At 36.3% G+C, this 12,717-nt stretch overlaps 1 protein-coding gene across 2 annotated transcripts in view; it reads left to right on the top strand.

Moving 5' to 3' along the window:
• Positions 1-12,717, top strand: part of ACVR1C (activin A receptor type 1C) — a 71,052-nt gene that overhangs the window by 29,658 nt on the left and 28,677 nt on the right. For both annotated transcript variants that reach the window (XM_032857853.1, XM_032857854.1), the window contains exon 2: positions 1,140-1,370. In XM_032857853.1, coding sequence (XP_032713744.1) covers positions 1,140-1,370 — 231 coding nt within the window. The remainder of the gene's footprint in view (positions 1-1,139; positions 1,371-12,717) is intronic.

The raw sequence follows: 12,717 nt of genomic DNA, 5'->3' as shown, positions 1-12,717 counted from the left end.
CTAATAACTTCTACATTAATTCAGTCACTTGATTTTTTTTTTTGAATATTATTTCATTATCTATAAAATGGAGATAGGGACACCTAACTCCCACACTCGCACTGGGAATTATACATAAGTAATGATAAATACACATGAAACTAACATACGTTTAACTGTTGAGTGCTTTATGCTTGTCTTCCTTCAGTGGACCCATGTTCCATAGTTAGTTGCCTTGATTTCTAGGCTGGGCTTCTCTTGGAAATAGAAAATTCATGGAGACTTTGATGAGGAGTCTAGTAACAACTGGTTTGAGACTGTGTGTCAGAAGACTTATTCTTCCCACCTTCAGCCCCTTAAAATATGAGGGTAAAGAATAACCGCAGTGGATTAAGTTTCTTCAGTGGTTTTCTGTATTTTGTAATTGTAAATTTCCATGAGTTATAAAATCATGGACTATTAAATGGTGGCATTCTATGAGGTTTCAGGATTTGGGGATCCACTGCCCTGACCGTGGTTTATCTCCCATTTTCAGAAGAAGCCATGGAGCCCCTCTAAGGTTAAATGTCTTCTCTAAAGTCAATGAGCAAGTTAGTGACAGAGGTAAGACTGAGACCTCCTTTTCCTGAGGTCCTTATTTGGACCATGGCCAGATGCCACCCTGCTGTGTGACTATCTAGGTTCTAAACTGGTCTGTTAAAAGAAGGGGAGCACTCAACTCACTCCACAGGTAGAAAGGGATGAATTTCTTTGTTATGCTTATGTTGGACAGTGCCCCTTGGTCACTGTGTTACTGTATCCCAGCATTTCACCGGAGCTGTTGATTTAGGAATAGGCCAGTTGAGTTTAAAAAGGTGGGACTTAGACCATGGCTAAGAAAATTGTTTTAAAATACAGTAGCAACTGAATAAATTCACAAAAATACAAGCAATAGTAAATGAAGATTGGGCCACCGATTTAATAAAACCGGTGACTGAGGGGTAACAGAGAGCAGGAGCATATATTTATCCAGTGCTGTTCATTTAAACCCTTCCTCAATTTTCATTAAGATTGAATTCTTCTATTCAAGTATTAGGGAGTGAATTTGCATGATATCTTATCATCTATATATCTATATCTATATATCTATATCTTAAAGCTTTCCACCTTACACGTTCCAGGATTGAAGTGTGTATGTCTTCTGTGTGACTCTTCAAACTTTACCTGCCAAACTGAAGGAGCATGCTGGGCTTCAGTTATGTTGGCCAATGGAAAAGAGCAGGTGATCAAGTCCTGTGTCTCTCTCCCAGAACTGAACGCTCAAGTCTTCTGCCATAGTTCCAACAATGTTACCAAAACCGAATGCTGCTTCACAGACTTTTGCAACAACATAACACTGCACCTTCCAATGGGTAAGGCATTCCTCTTTGTTCATTCCACATTTAATTTTGCTAGGGGGAAATTATATAAGCATGCTAGAAATCAAGGTGTTGGTTGTTACTGTACATAGGAAAATCCGTTTTATAGTTCTCTCCGTTTTTTGACTGGTGGCATTCTCTAGAGCCTAGGTGAGGCTGATTTTTTGTTTTAATCACACAGGACTGTCAAAACATTGACAACAGCATAATAATTGTGAAGACATTTGTCCATGTGAATTGTATTTTTTGAAGTGATTAACAGACCCAAAGTAAAATGCCAATGTGTATGGATTCTTTTAAGGAAAGAAATTGAAATGTATACCAAGGGAAAAAAAAAAGAGAGAGACTAAAGAGCAGAACTAAAAATAGTAGATTGCCACTTTTATGGAGACAAAACCTTTTTTTCATGGGCACCTTCTGGATAACTTCTTTGCCTCCCTGTGCAAGCCCTCAGGAGCAGAAAGATGGAAAATGGAGTGTAACTCTTCATTATTGTGCAGATAAATTCCTGCCTTGCCCCCAATTTCATGGTGTTTTATCCTAATTTACAAGACACTGAAAAGCTTAATCTCATTTTTTTTATCGGTAATTTGGAATCTGAAACTTTGGGGGCAAGTAATTAAAATCACAAGCTGATTTATGACAAGAAATATTCTGTGGCGAATTTTCTTTAATGTGTATTAATTTAGTAATAATTCAGTGCTTATTGCTATGTTACTATCTGCACACCAATACATAGTCTTCCTTACAACGTAACATTTTAAGTTAGCGTTATCATCTGAGCTGCTCCCCTATCACCATATCAATATTCTACTGTAGTACTTTTAACCTATTATCTTTTCTGTAAATTCACTCTCCCCCTTTTTTCTGAAGAACATTTATTTTATGCAGAAACTGGGCATCACTACCACAAATGAAAAACCAGTTTACTTACCATAAGTAGAAGATGACTGTGTGCTTAAACAAACATAGCTACTGCATTCCAGTTAAGTATTTTATATTTTCTTTTTGTTTAAAAGACAGAACAATGTGATGTTTAAGACATACTAGCACAAAATAAGGCTTTTTGGTTATCAGAGAAACTAAGAGAACTAGAAAAATAATTATTATGTAATTCAGTGTTATTTAAATCATGTTTGGTGACCATTCCCAATCATCTCAGGAACACTTCAAATTATTTTATGTGTCACCACTGAGACTTGTCCCAATCTTTGGGACATTACACTACCCATTGCAAACTCAGAAGTCATATCTGGCATATTTCATCCCCCAAGGTTACTTGCAGTTGTGGATATTAGACCATACTTATGCTCTGTCTCGGTCTCAGATTCCATAGGCTTCCTTGGTTTGGTGCTGATCTGGCATTTATTCTGGATACTGTATTTTCTCCCATGGTTATCTGAGATACCCTGAAGTGAAGCCTCCCTATATCTGATATTGGTCTTCCCATGACCAAGATCCAAAAATTAAGGAGGGGGAGATAGGTCTGCATTAGCCTGTGGCCATGACAACTTTGAGGTGGCTTCCTACATGCTGCCAGTCAGTATGGACACAAGATAGTGCTTTGACAGCAACAAAACGTCTTGGAGGGCAAAACGGTTCATATGCAGTTGGGTAAATTAAAGATACTTAGTGCAACTAGACGGTGGGTCCTTTCCAGCCTAACTATACACTCTGAGAGGCTTATATTCTACCCTCAAGTCCAGGTAGGAACCAGTCTTTTTTTAAAAATCAATTTTATTGAGGTGTAATTTAGCTATAATAAAATGCACACATTTTGAGTATATGGTTTGATAATTTTTGACACACACATACCTGGTGTAACCACCACCACTTTTCCATTGCCTCAGAATGTTCTCCTCAATCTATCCGCAGTCTGACCAGGGCTCGACCGATCTGTTTTTCTGTCACTGTGGACTAGATTTACTTTCACAACATGGAGTTCTTATGGAAGATGTTATTTTGCATTTGACTTCTTCCAGTCAGGGTTTTTTGAGATTTATGCATGTTGTGGGTGTGGTAGTAGCCTTGTTCCTTTCTTACTGCATGGTAATGTCCCATTATATGGATATACTACAGCTGTTGCTGTTACCCATTCACCCACTGATGAGTCCTCACGTTGTTTCCATGTGAGGGCTCTTAACAAAGGTGCTATGAATGTCTATGTACAAGTTTTTGGATATATGTTTTTGTGTGTGTGTAAGAAAAATACCCAAGAGTGGAATTATAGGATCATATGATAAGTATCTATTTATTTTACAAATATAATCTCCCAAGTAATTTTCAAACTATACTGTTTTATATCCCCAACAGAAATGTATGATAGTCCCAGTTGGTCCATATTTTTATAGTCACCTTGTATAATCAGTTTTTTTTTTTTAATTGTAGCCATTCAAGTGATTATGTAATGGTATTTCCTTATGGCTTTAGTTTGCATTTCCTTGATGATTAATGATGTCCAGTTATTTTTATGTGCATATTGGACAGTGGTGTGTCTTGCTTTGTAAAGTGTCAAATCTTTTCATATTAAAAAAATTGAATTTAAAACTTCTTTATGTATTCTGAATACAAGTCCTTTATCAGGTATGTGTATTATATTTTCTCCCATTCTGTGGATTGCCATTTTGTTTTCTTGAATGTGTCTTTTGCAGAGTAGATTAAAATTTGTGAAGTATGTATTTTTATTATTTTTTTTTATGTGTCATGTCTTAACTGAGGAAGTCTTTATCTACAAAGGCCATAAATACTCTTTTGTATTTTCTCCCAGAAATTTTAACATTTCAGCATTTCCATTTAGACCTATATTCAGTTTAAACTTAATTTTTGTTACTATGTGAGGTTTAGGTGAAATTTTATTTTGTATATGGATCTGAAGTTGTTCCAACATCATTTGTTGAAAAATCTATCCTTTCAATTACCTTGCCACTTTGAACGCAAAGTGACCAAAAATATATGTGTGTATATTTCTGACCTCATAATTCTTTTCAAGTGTTCTGTATGTCTATATTAATGTCACTATACAACTTTCTTTATTATTGTAGCTTTATAGTAAGTATTAAAATCAGGTCGTGTGACCTCTCCAACTTTGTTCTTTTTTAAAATTGTTTTGATTATTGTGAGGCCTTTGCATTTCTATTTAAATTTTAGAATTAGTTCAGCAGTTTTTGCAAAAACATGAAATTTTTTTTGAGATTTTTGTTAGATTGAATTGAATATATAAACTATTTGAAGAAAATGGTCATTTTAACATTTTAGTATAGAATATAGTGTGTTTTCCCATTTATTTTTCTTCAGTTACTCTTAGCAATGTTTTATAGTTGTCAGAGAACAGGTTTCATATGTATTTCCTGGAATGTTTCTCTAAGTATTACCCGTTTTGGGATATTGTGAATGGTATTTTTAATTGGTCAACATTAATTGTTAGTATATGAAAATAAAATTAAAAATTTTGTATAGTGACCTTATTTCCTACAAGCTTGCCAAAATCAATTTATTAGTTCTGGTAGCTCTTTGAAAATTTTTTTGTCATTTTCTATATACACAATCATCTTATCTGTGAATACAGGCTATTTTACATCTTCTGTTCTGGTCTGTATGTGTTTTATTTCTTCTTGCTTTACGCACTGGCTGGGATTGCTAATACGATGATGAGTAGGAGTGGTAAGAGTGAAGATCCTTGCCTTTTTCCTGGTCCAAGGAGTGAGTGAATGCACTCCCTCTTTTACCATTAAGTATGATTTTAAGTCTAGTTTTTTATAGATTCCTGGTATCAATTGGTGAGATCTGCTTTTATTCCTAGTTGGGAGAAGGGTTTTTTTTTTTTAATCCTATATGAATATTAAATTTTTTCAAGTATTTTCATGAATGTATTGAGATTATAGAATGCTTTTTCTTCTTCAGTCTATTGATATGATAGAGTACAGTAATTGGTTTCCAAATATTACTTATAACAGGGAAGATATGTATTGTCTCGTCAGTAATCGGTATGTCTGCAAAAAATGCTATGGGACATTGAATTCAAATGTCTTTACTTGAACCAAGAATTTTTGTCCTTTAGTGACATTGTGTGGTCAGCTGACATGAAATTGAACAGGATTGCATGTGTAGTCATTTTGTGTCGGGTTGTTCTGTCTGTGAGGCAGTGCTTAATGGTTCTTAGCTGTATTTGGAAGAGCAGCTGTTTGGGAAGGAACTCCAGGCTGAGCACTGACACAGTCGGAGCCAAGAACTCCACTGTTTTTGTGTCATCAGTGAGTGTGATCGCTATCCATTCCCTGCTCTGCCTAGTGGAGATTTATTCATTTCAAGTGTGGTTACATATATATGAAATCTATAAAAGCTCTCTGCAGAGTAAGCAGTGTGACATGTCTACAGTGTTCATGCTCTGCAATCACACTGATGGGCAGAATAGAGAAGAAAAGGGAGGGAGGTCACCAGAAGAGACTGGAGAAAATCTGGACTTCCCTTTTTGGTTCCTCTGAAAGCCAAGTAGACCCTTGGCTCTTCGGCTTTCTCACCCACCACCCCAGACTGTGGGGCCGTGTCTGGGTAGTGACTTGATGGAAGTGGAGTAACCAAGGCTTGGGATGTGTTAGCTGACCCTCTTTGGTTCATAAGTCCTACGTGTAATGATTGGGCTCTTGCTTCGTTTCTTTGTGACAAAATTCCTACCTTGAGTACAGCTTGGGACTTTTTCTCTCCCTTCCTCTCTCTGCTAGTGCAATTGTAGCTCAGCAGTTGGATACTGTAGGCCCTCCCTCTTTCCCTCCTGTAAATTCTTTTAAGTGTTTGGCTGTAGTTCCTAAAGACTTAGACTGGTAGCTTTTATACAGATTTCCACTGAGACACACAGAAGAAGTACATTTTATACAATATCCCTCAACCGCATGCATGCACGACTGAAATAATTGAATTTTTACAAAACATTCATACCCTTCAAATGTGCGAGGCACCATATGAATTTTCCTTAATTAGGAATGCTGATTAGACCCCATTAATAGGTTGTTCACAGTTTGAGAAACCCTACTTTAGTCGATATTTAAAATGTGGTAATTTAAAATGGAGCAAGGACACTTATTATTTTAATTAACTGCACAAAACTCTGGTAAGAATTTAGTTACCATTTTAATCTGAAATGTTTTCTTTCTAAATGACCTTTAAAATCTTTTATCCATTCAGTTTTAATACTAAGTTGCATTAGATTTAAGTTGAATTAATTCAGATATTTGTAAGCAAGATTTGATTTAGATCACATTAAATTCAGTAATTTGCCCTTAAAAAACATACTTTCTTCTTTGACATTGCACATGAGTTTAATTTTTAGGAGTTAATAATTTTTTGGATAGGAGCAATTTTATAGTTTGATAGAGATATAATATTAGAAAACTTGCTTCCTCCCCTGAAGCTTATTAAAATTGGTATCTTTGTTGTCACTGGAATGACCTTCCAAGTTCAAGTATTATCACAAATATTTAGAAGTTTATTTTTCTTATGTAAAACTTGAAAGGCAATATCCTTTTCCAAAAACAGCCATTTATTTGACTAGTACTTTGAGTTCACATTTCTACTAACAGCAAATATGTTACTATTTTCACACAAGTGTAGTACTGAATATTTAAAAATTGAATATAGACAATGCAAATCAGTTAAACAAGATAAACATATACTGTATGTAGTGTACGCTGTCTAATATATTCTTCCTGTTTATTTTTAGACCCTCAATTCCAAACATATCTGCCTACCTTTCTGGGTGCTACTTTTCTTGCTCTGACTCCAGTCAGATTCCAGTTCTGACTTTAGTACTCCCAGGCTTAAGGAAACTACCTGTGCAGTAACTCCTGCAGATTGCCCACTCTCAGCTTTCTTTGAATTTATGAGAGAAACCACTGAGTGGGAAAAATTTACCTTTAAAAGTAAATGATTAATTCTTAGCTCTTGAAGAATATTTCCATTTCAAAAAGAAAAGACTTACTTGCACAAATTGGTGTGCACTTGGTGGGGGGCTCGGGGATCAGGTAGGGTTAACAAATAATAATAGGTCTTCACATTGGAAAGTATTTAGATGTGTCTCTATGACGGGTTCTGTCTGCAAGCTTTCTTTCTTTCTTTCTTTCTTTCTTTCTTTTAATTTAATTTTATTTTTTCAGTGTTCCAAGATTCATTGTTTATGCACCATACCCAGTGCTCCATGCAGTATGTGTCCTCCTTAATACTTGCCACCAGGCTTACCCATCCCCCCAACTCCTTCCCTTCCAGAACCCTCAGTTTGTTTCTCAAAGTCCACAGTCTCTGATTTTCCCCAGTTCACTTTTCCTTTCCTTCTCCTGATGTCCTCCTTGTTATTCCTTATGTTCCACAAGTAAGTGAAACCATATGATAATTGACTTTCTCTGCTTGACTTATTTCACTCAGCATTATCTCCTCCAGTCCCATCCATGTTGATACCAAAGTTGGGTATTCATCCTTTCTGATGGAGGCATAATATTCCATTGTATATATGAACCATGTCTTCTTTATCCATTTATCTGTTGAAGGGCATCTTGGCTCTTTCCACAGTTTGGTGATTGTGGCCATTGCTGCTATGAACATTGGGGTCCATAAGGCCCTTCTTTTCACCGCATCTATATCTTTGGGGTAAATACCCAGTAGTGCAATTGCAGAGTCATAGGGTAGCTCTATTTTTAATTTCTTAAGGAATATCCACACTGTTTTCCAAAGTATCTGCACCAATTTGCATCCCCACCAACAGTGTAAGAGGGTTCCCATTTCTACACATCCTCTCCAACACTACTTGTTTCTTATCTTGTTAATTTTGGCCATTCTAAGTGGTATCTCAATGTGGTTTTGATTTGAATCTCCCTGATGCCTAATGATGAACATTTTTTCATGTGTCTGTTAGCCATTTTTATGTCTTCTTTGGAGAAGTGTCTCTTCATGTCTTCTGCCCCATTTTTGTTGTGATTATCTGTTTTTTGGGTGTTGAGTTTGAGGAGTTCTTTATAGATCTTAGATATCAGCTGTTTGTCTGTAGTGTCATTTGTGAATATCTTCTCCCATTCTGTGGGTTCCCTCTTTGTTTTGTTGACATTTCCTTTACTGTGCAGAAGATTTTTATCTTGATGAAGTCCCAAAAGTTCATTTTCACTTTTGTTTCCTTGGCCTTTGGAGACACGTCTTGAAAGAAGTTGCTGTGGCCGATGTTGAAGAGGTTACTGTCTATGTTCTCTTCTAGGATTTTGGTAGATTCCTGCCTCACACTGAGGTCCTTTATCCATTTCAAGTTGTCTGTGAGCCTTCTAATAGGTTCTTGTTGGTTCTCACAATGCCTTCACTGAGTTTGTGCAAGCTGGGCCTTTGGCATCTATTCTCTATATCTCTTAAAATCTTTCCTCCATATTTTCTAATGTTTGAATCTGTGATAATATTAATATCTACAGTTTATTTAAGTTTGAATGTGCTGTTTTTTATTTTGCTGACTCATATTTTGGTGGCTACGTACCTTGTGTTTTGTAATTTTGGAATGTGAGCTCATGTTTTTGGGAACCGTATCTGGAGGACACTTTTGAGACCAGTATTTAAAATATGTTCCTTCAGAGAAGATTTACTTTAGCTTCCGCTAAGTATCTGCTAAGTATCTGAAACCCATTCAGTGTTTCGATTAGCTTTATTTTGGCCAACATATAATGCAAATTCAGGCTCTAAGCCTGCCTATCGTATGCACTGGGTTGAGCAAGTCTTGAGGATTTTTTTTTTTTCTGTATCAAAGTCAAGGTTGAGACAGACAAATAGACAAGTATATACCCTGTCTCTCTGTACAGAACATTTTCTGTTTTATTTTCAGTGTAATTCCACTCACAGTTGCCTGATTTAGAGGAGGGTCTCTGATGTGGCCTTGCATTGTCTTAGGAACCATATTTTATTTCCTGATTTTGTGCTGAGGTCTGGTAAGCTAAGTGTGTAACCACCAGGAGCTGGCAGATGCCTCCAGGGTAAATAGCAGCCCCAGTGCTCAAGCACCTCTCTGGATTTTCACTTTATTTGTGGCTCCAAGCAATTCATTTCTTTTCCCACTAGCTTAATCATGTAATAGAAAAAAAAGTTTTTCATTTATATTTTATTCAGCATTTTTGCGTGTGCTGTACCAAGAAGGGCTTCTGTGGACATCTAAATTATAACTTGGCAGAAATGGAAATTCCAGGATAGTTTATTTTTGAAATGATGCTGGCATAATTATCTATCCATCTGGAAGAAAACAGGGCTGTACCACAGTGTCATACCATATACAAAAATAAATTACAGCTTGATTAAATATCTAATTGTGAAATATAAAACAATTTAAATGTCAGAGGAAAATTTAGAAAAAAAGATTTTTATGACTTTATAGTATGGAAGCTGTTTTTAAATAAGACAGGAAATCCAACTGTTATAAAAGGAAAAGAGATATAATTGCATGCAAACTAAAATAAAAATGAGTAATGAAAGATAACATAAATAAAACCAAAGATAAGTTAAATATGGGATAGAAATATTTGCAGCATGTGTGACTAGAGAAAAGTTAACTATGAGAAGGTAAGGAGCATCTTGTGTGTGTATGCTGCATGTATGTATGTGTGCTTGGCAAGAGAATGGAAAGAGAAGGAGAGGGGATGCTCAGTGAAAAAGTGGGCAAGAGACACAAACAGGAATTTTACGGAAGAGAATATTCTTTTTTTAATTTATTCATTTTGGAAAGAGAGAGCACAAGCAGGGGGAAGGAGCAGAGAGAGAGAGGGAGAAGCAGACTCCCTGCTGAACAGGGAGCCTGATGTGTGACTCAGTCCCAGGACCCTGAGATCATGACCTGAGCTAAAGGCAGACGCTTAACTGACTGAGCTACCCAGGCACCCGGAAGAGAATATTCTATATGGCCAGAGTATTGAAAAGATGTTAAATATCACTAATAGCTGGAGGAATGCAAATTAAGACAACCATTTTTCTTTTCCACCCATTAGCTTTGCATATGTTAGAAGAGTGATGTATAGGTCAAGATATTTTCAAATAAAAGTATCAGAAACTTAGATAATAATGTCTTAATAAGGGAATTCACTAACTCAACATGATTAGGAATCTGGAAGTAAATTCATTCCATGATTTATTAACAAAGAGACTCAACAATATCACCAGGCTATTTCCAGAATTCTCATTACATGAATCGGTAAACACCCTTATTATTAAGATATTATTATGTAACTTTCTGGTACTTTTAGCTAAGACTCTTTTCCTCACGTGTGTCTGCTTTTTCTAATATGGAAAATGTTGGGTTTTATTATCAGGGATCTCAAGGTTGAAGGATGACGAAGGTCAAGAAACATGATGTGCTCAAATTGGATTGTCTAATAGAAGGCACCGTGTTGAGCAGAGATATCAAAGGTCTCTTTGCATATTGCAAGCTTAAACAAGATACAAACCCATCTCATTTTAACCCAAGGAAGGAGGTTTGGCCTTCTCACTAGGCAGAGAGGGAAAATGAAAGACAAACAAAAAACCTGTCCCTGAGAAGCTACGAATATAGCCTGGACAGGCCTATGTTCCCATTGCCTGAGTGGTACAAGGACTGCCCAGGGAACAAATGTTTTTTAAGGTAGTCCCGGACTGTTAGTGCCCCCAAGTCTGCCAGAAGAAAGTGCCAGCTCTCTAGAGGAAGGGACTTTAATGTTAGGTCTCAAGCAGATAAATCTGATGCTTATTCAAGGACGTGAGCAGTACATAGTGAAGAATAAGCTCCCAAGCGCACCGCAGTGCAGGGCAGCATGCATGAGCCAGAGAATAGAGCACGAAAGTTTCATATATCGGAATTATCAGAAAATAATTGTAGACCAACTATTCTAAGTTTAAAAAAAATAAGGCAAATTTGGAAAATCTTTGTTTTTATTAATGTATAATGTATTATTTCTGGAGTACAGTCTGTGATTCATCAGTCTTACACAATTTACAGCACTCACCATAGCACATACCCTCCCCCATGTCTTCACCCAACCACCCTATACCTTTCACTCCCTTCCTCTCAAGCAGCCCTCAGTTTGTTTCCTGAGATCGAGAGTCTCTTAGGGTTTGTCTCCCTCTCTGGTTTCTTCTTGTTCCATTTTTCCCTCACTTCCCCTATAATCCTCTGTCTTGTTTCTCAAATTCCTCATATCAATGAGATCATATGATAATTATCTTTCTCTGATTGACTTAGTTCACTTAACATAGTACCCTCTAGTTCCATAGATGTTGTTGCTAATGGCAAGATTTTGGGTTTTTGATGGCTTCATAATATATATATATATATATATATATATATATATATCACATCTCCTTTATCCATTCATCTGTTGATGGACATCTAGGTTCTTTCCATAGTTTGGCTATTGTGGACATTGCTGCTATAAACATTTGGGTATATGTGCCCCTTTGGATCACAACATTTGTATCTTTAGTGTAAATACCCAGTAGTGCTATTGCTGGGTCATAGGGTAGCTCTATTTTCTACTTTTTGAGGAACCTCCATGCTGTTTTCCAGAGTGGCTGCACCAGCTTGCATTCCCATCAACAGTGTAAGAGGGTTCCCGTTTCTCTGCATCCTCGCCAACACCTGTCCTTTCCTGACTTGTTAATTTTAGCCATTCTGACTGGTGTGAGGTGGTATCTTACTGAGGTTTTGATTCATATTTCCCTGATGCCAAGTGATGTTGAGACTTTTTCATGGGTCTGTTGGCCATTTGGATGTCTTCCTTGCAGAGATGTCTGGAAATACTTTTAAAGAAGATATTATGAAAAAGTGACCTACCAGATTTGAACAGTAACAGAATAAAAGTTTTTCAAAATTAAAAATATAATAACAAAAATTGAAAACTTAACAGATAGGTTTAATAGCAATTAGTATAAGGAGAGAATTAGGGATCTGAAATACAGGTCAGAAGTTTTTTTGTGTGGAGTAAGACAGAGAATATGTAATGGAAAATATAGAAGAGAAGATGACAAATAGAGGAACACATAAAAAGGTTTAACATGTGCTTTTACACAGTGGTCCATAGGAGAGGAGAGAAAGATTTGGGCCAAAGCAGACTCTGCAGAAATAATAGCTCAGAATTTTCCAGAATTGATGAACACCAATCTATAAATCTAAGAAATTCAATCAATATCAAGAGGAGAAATAAAAAGATAGCAAAACCTTTACATAGCACTGTAAAATTGCAGAACACCAAAAACAAAGTGAAACACTAAAAGCTGACAGACAAAAGGGTAAATGAAATTCAAAGGAATTACACAACTACTGACATTGTCTTTTCAATAACAAAAAGCAAAAAGAAAAAAGGTGGAA

Source organism: Lontra canadensis, unplaced genomic scaffold, assembly GCF_010015895.1.
Source record: "Lontra canadensis isolate GAN:19392208 unplaced genomic scaffold, GSC_riverotter_1.0 scaffold13, whole genome shotgun sequence".
NCBI lineage: Eukaryota > Metazoa > Chordata > Mammalia > Carnivora > Mustelidae > Lontra > Lontra canadensis.
This window is presented reverse-complemented; position numbering and strand designations above follow the sequence as displayed.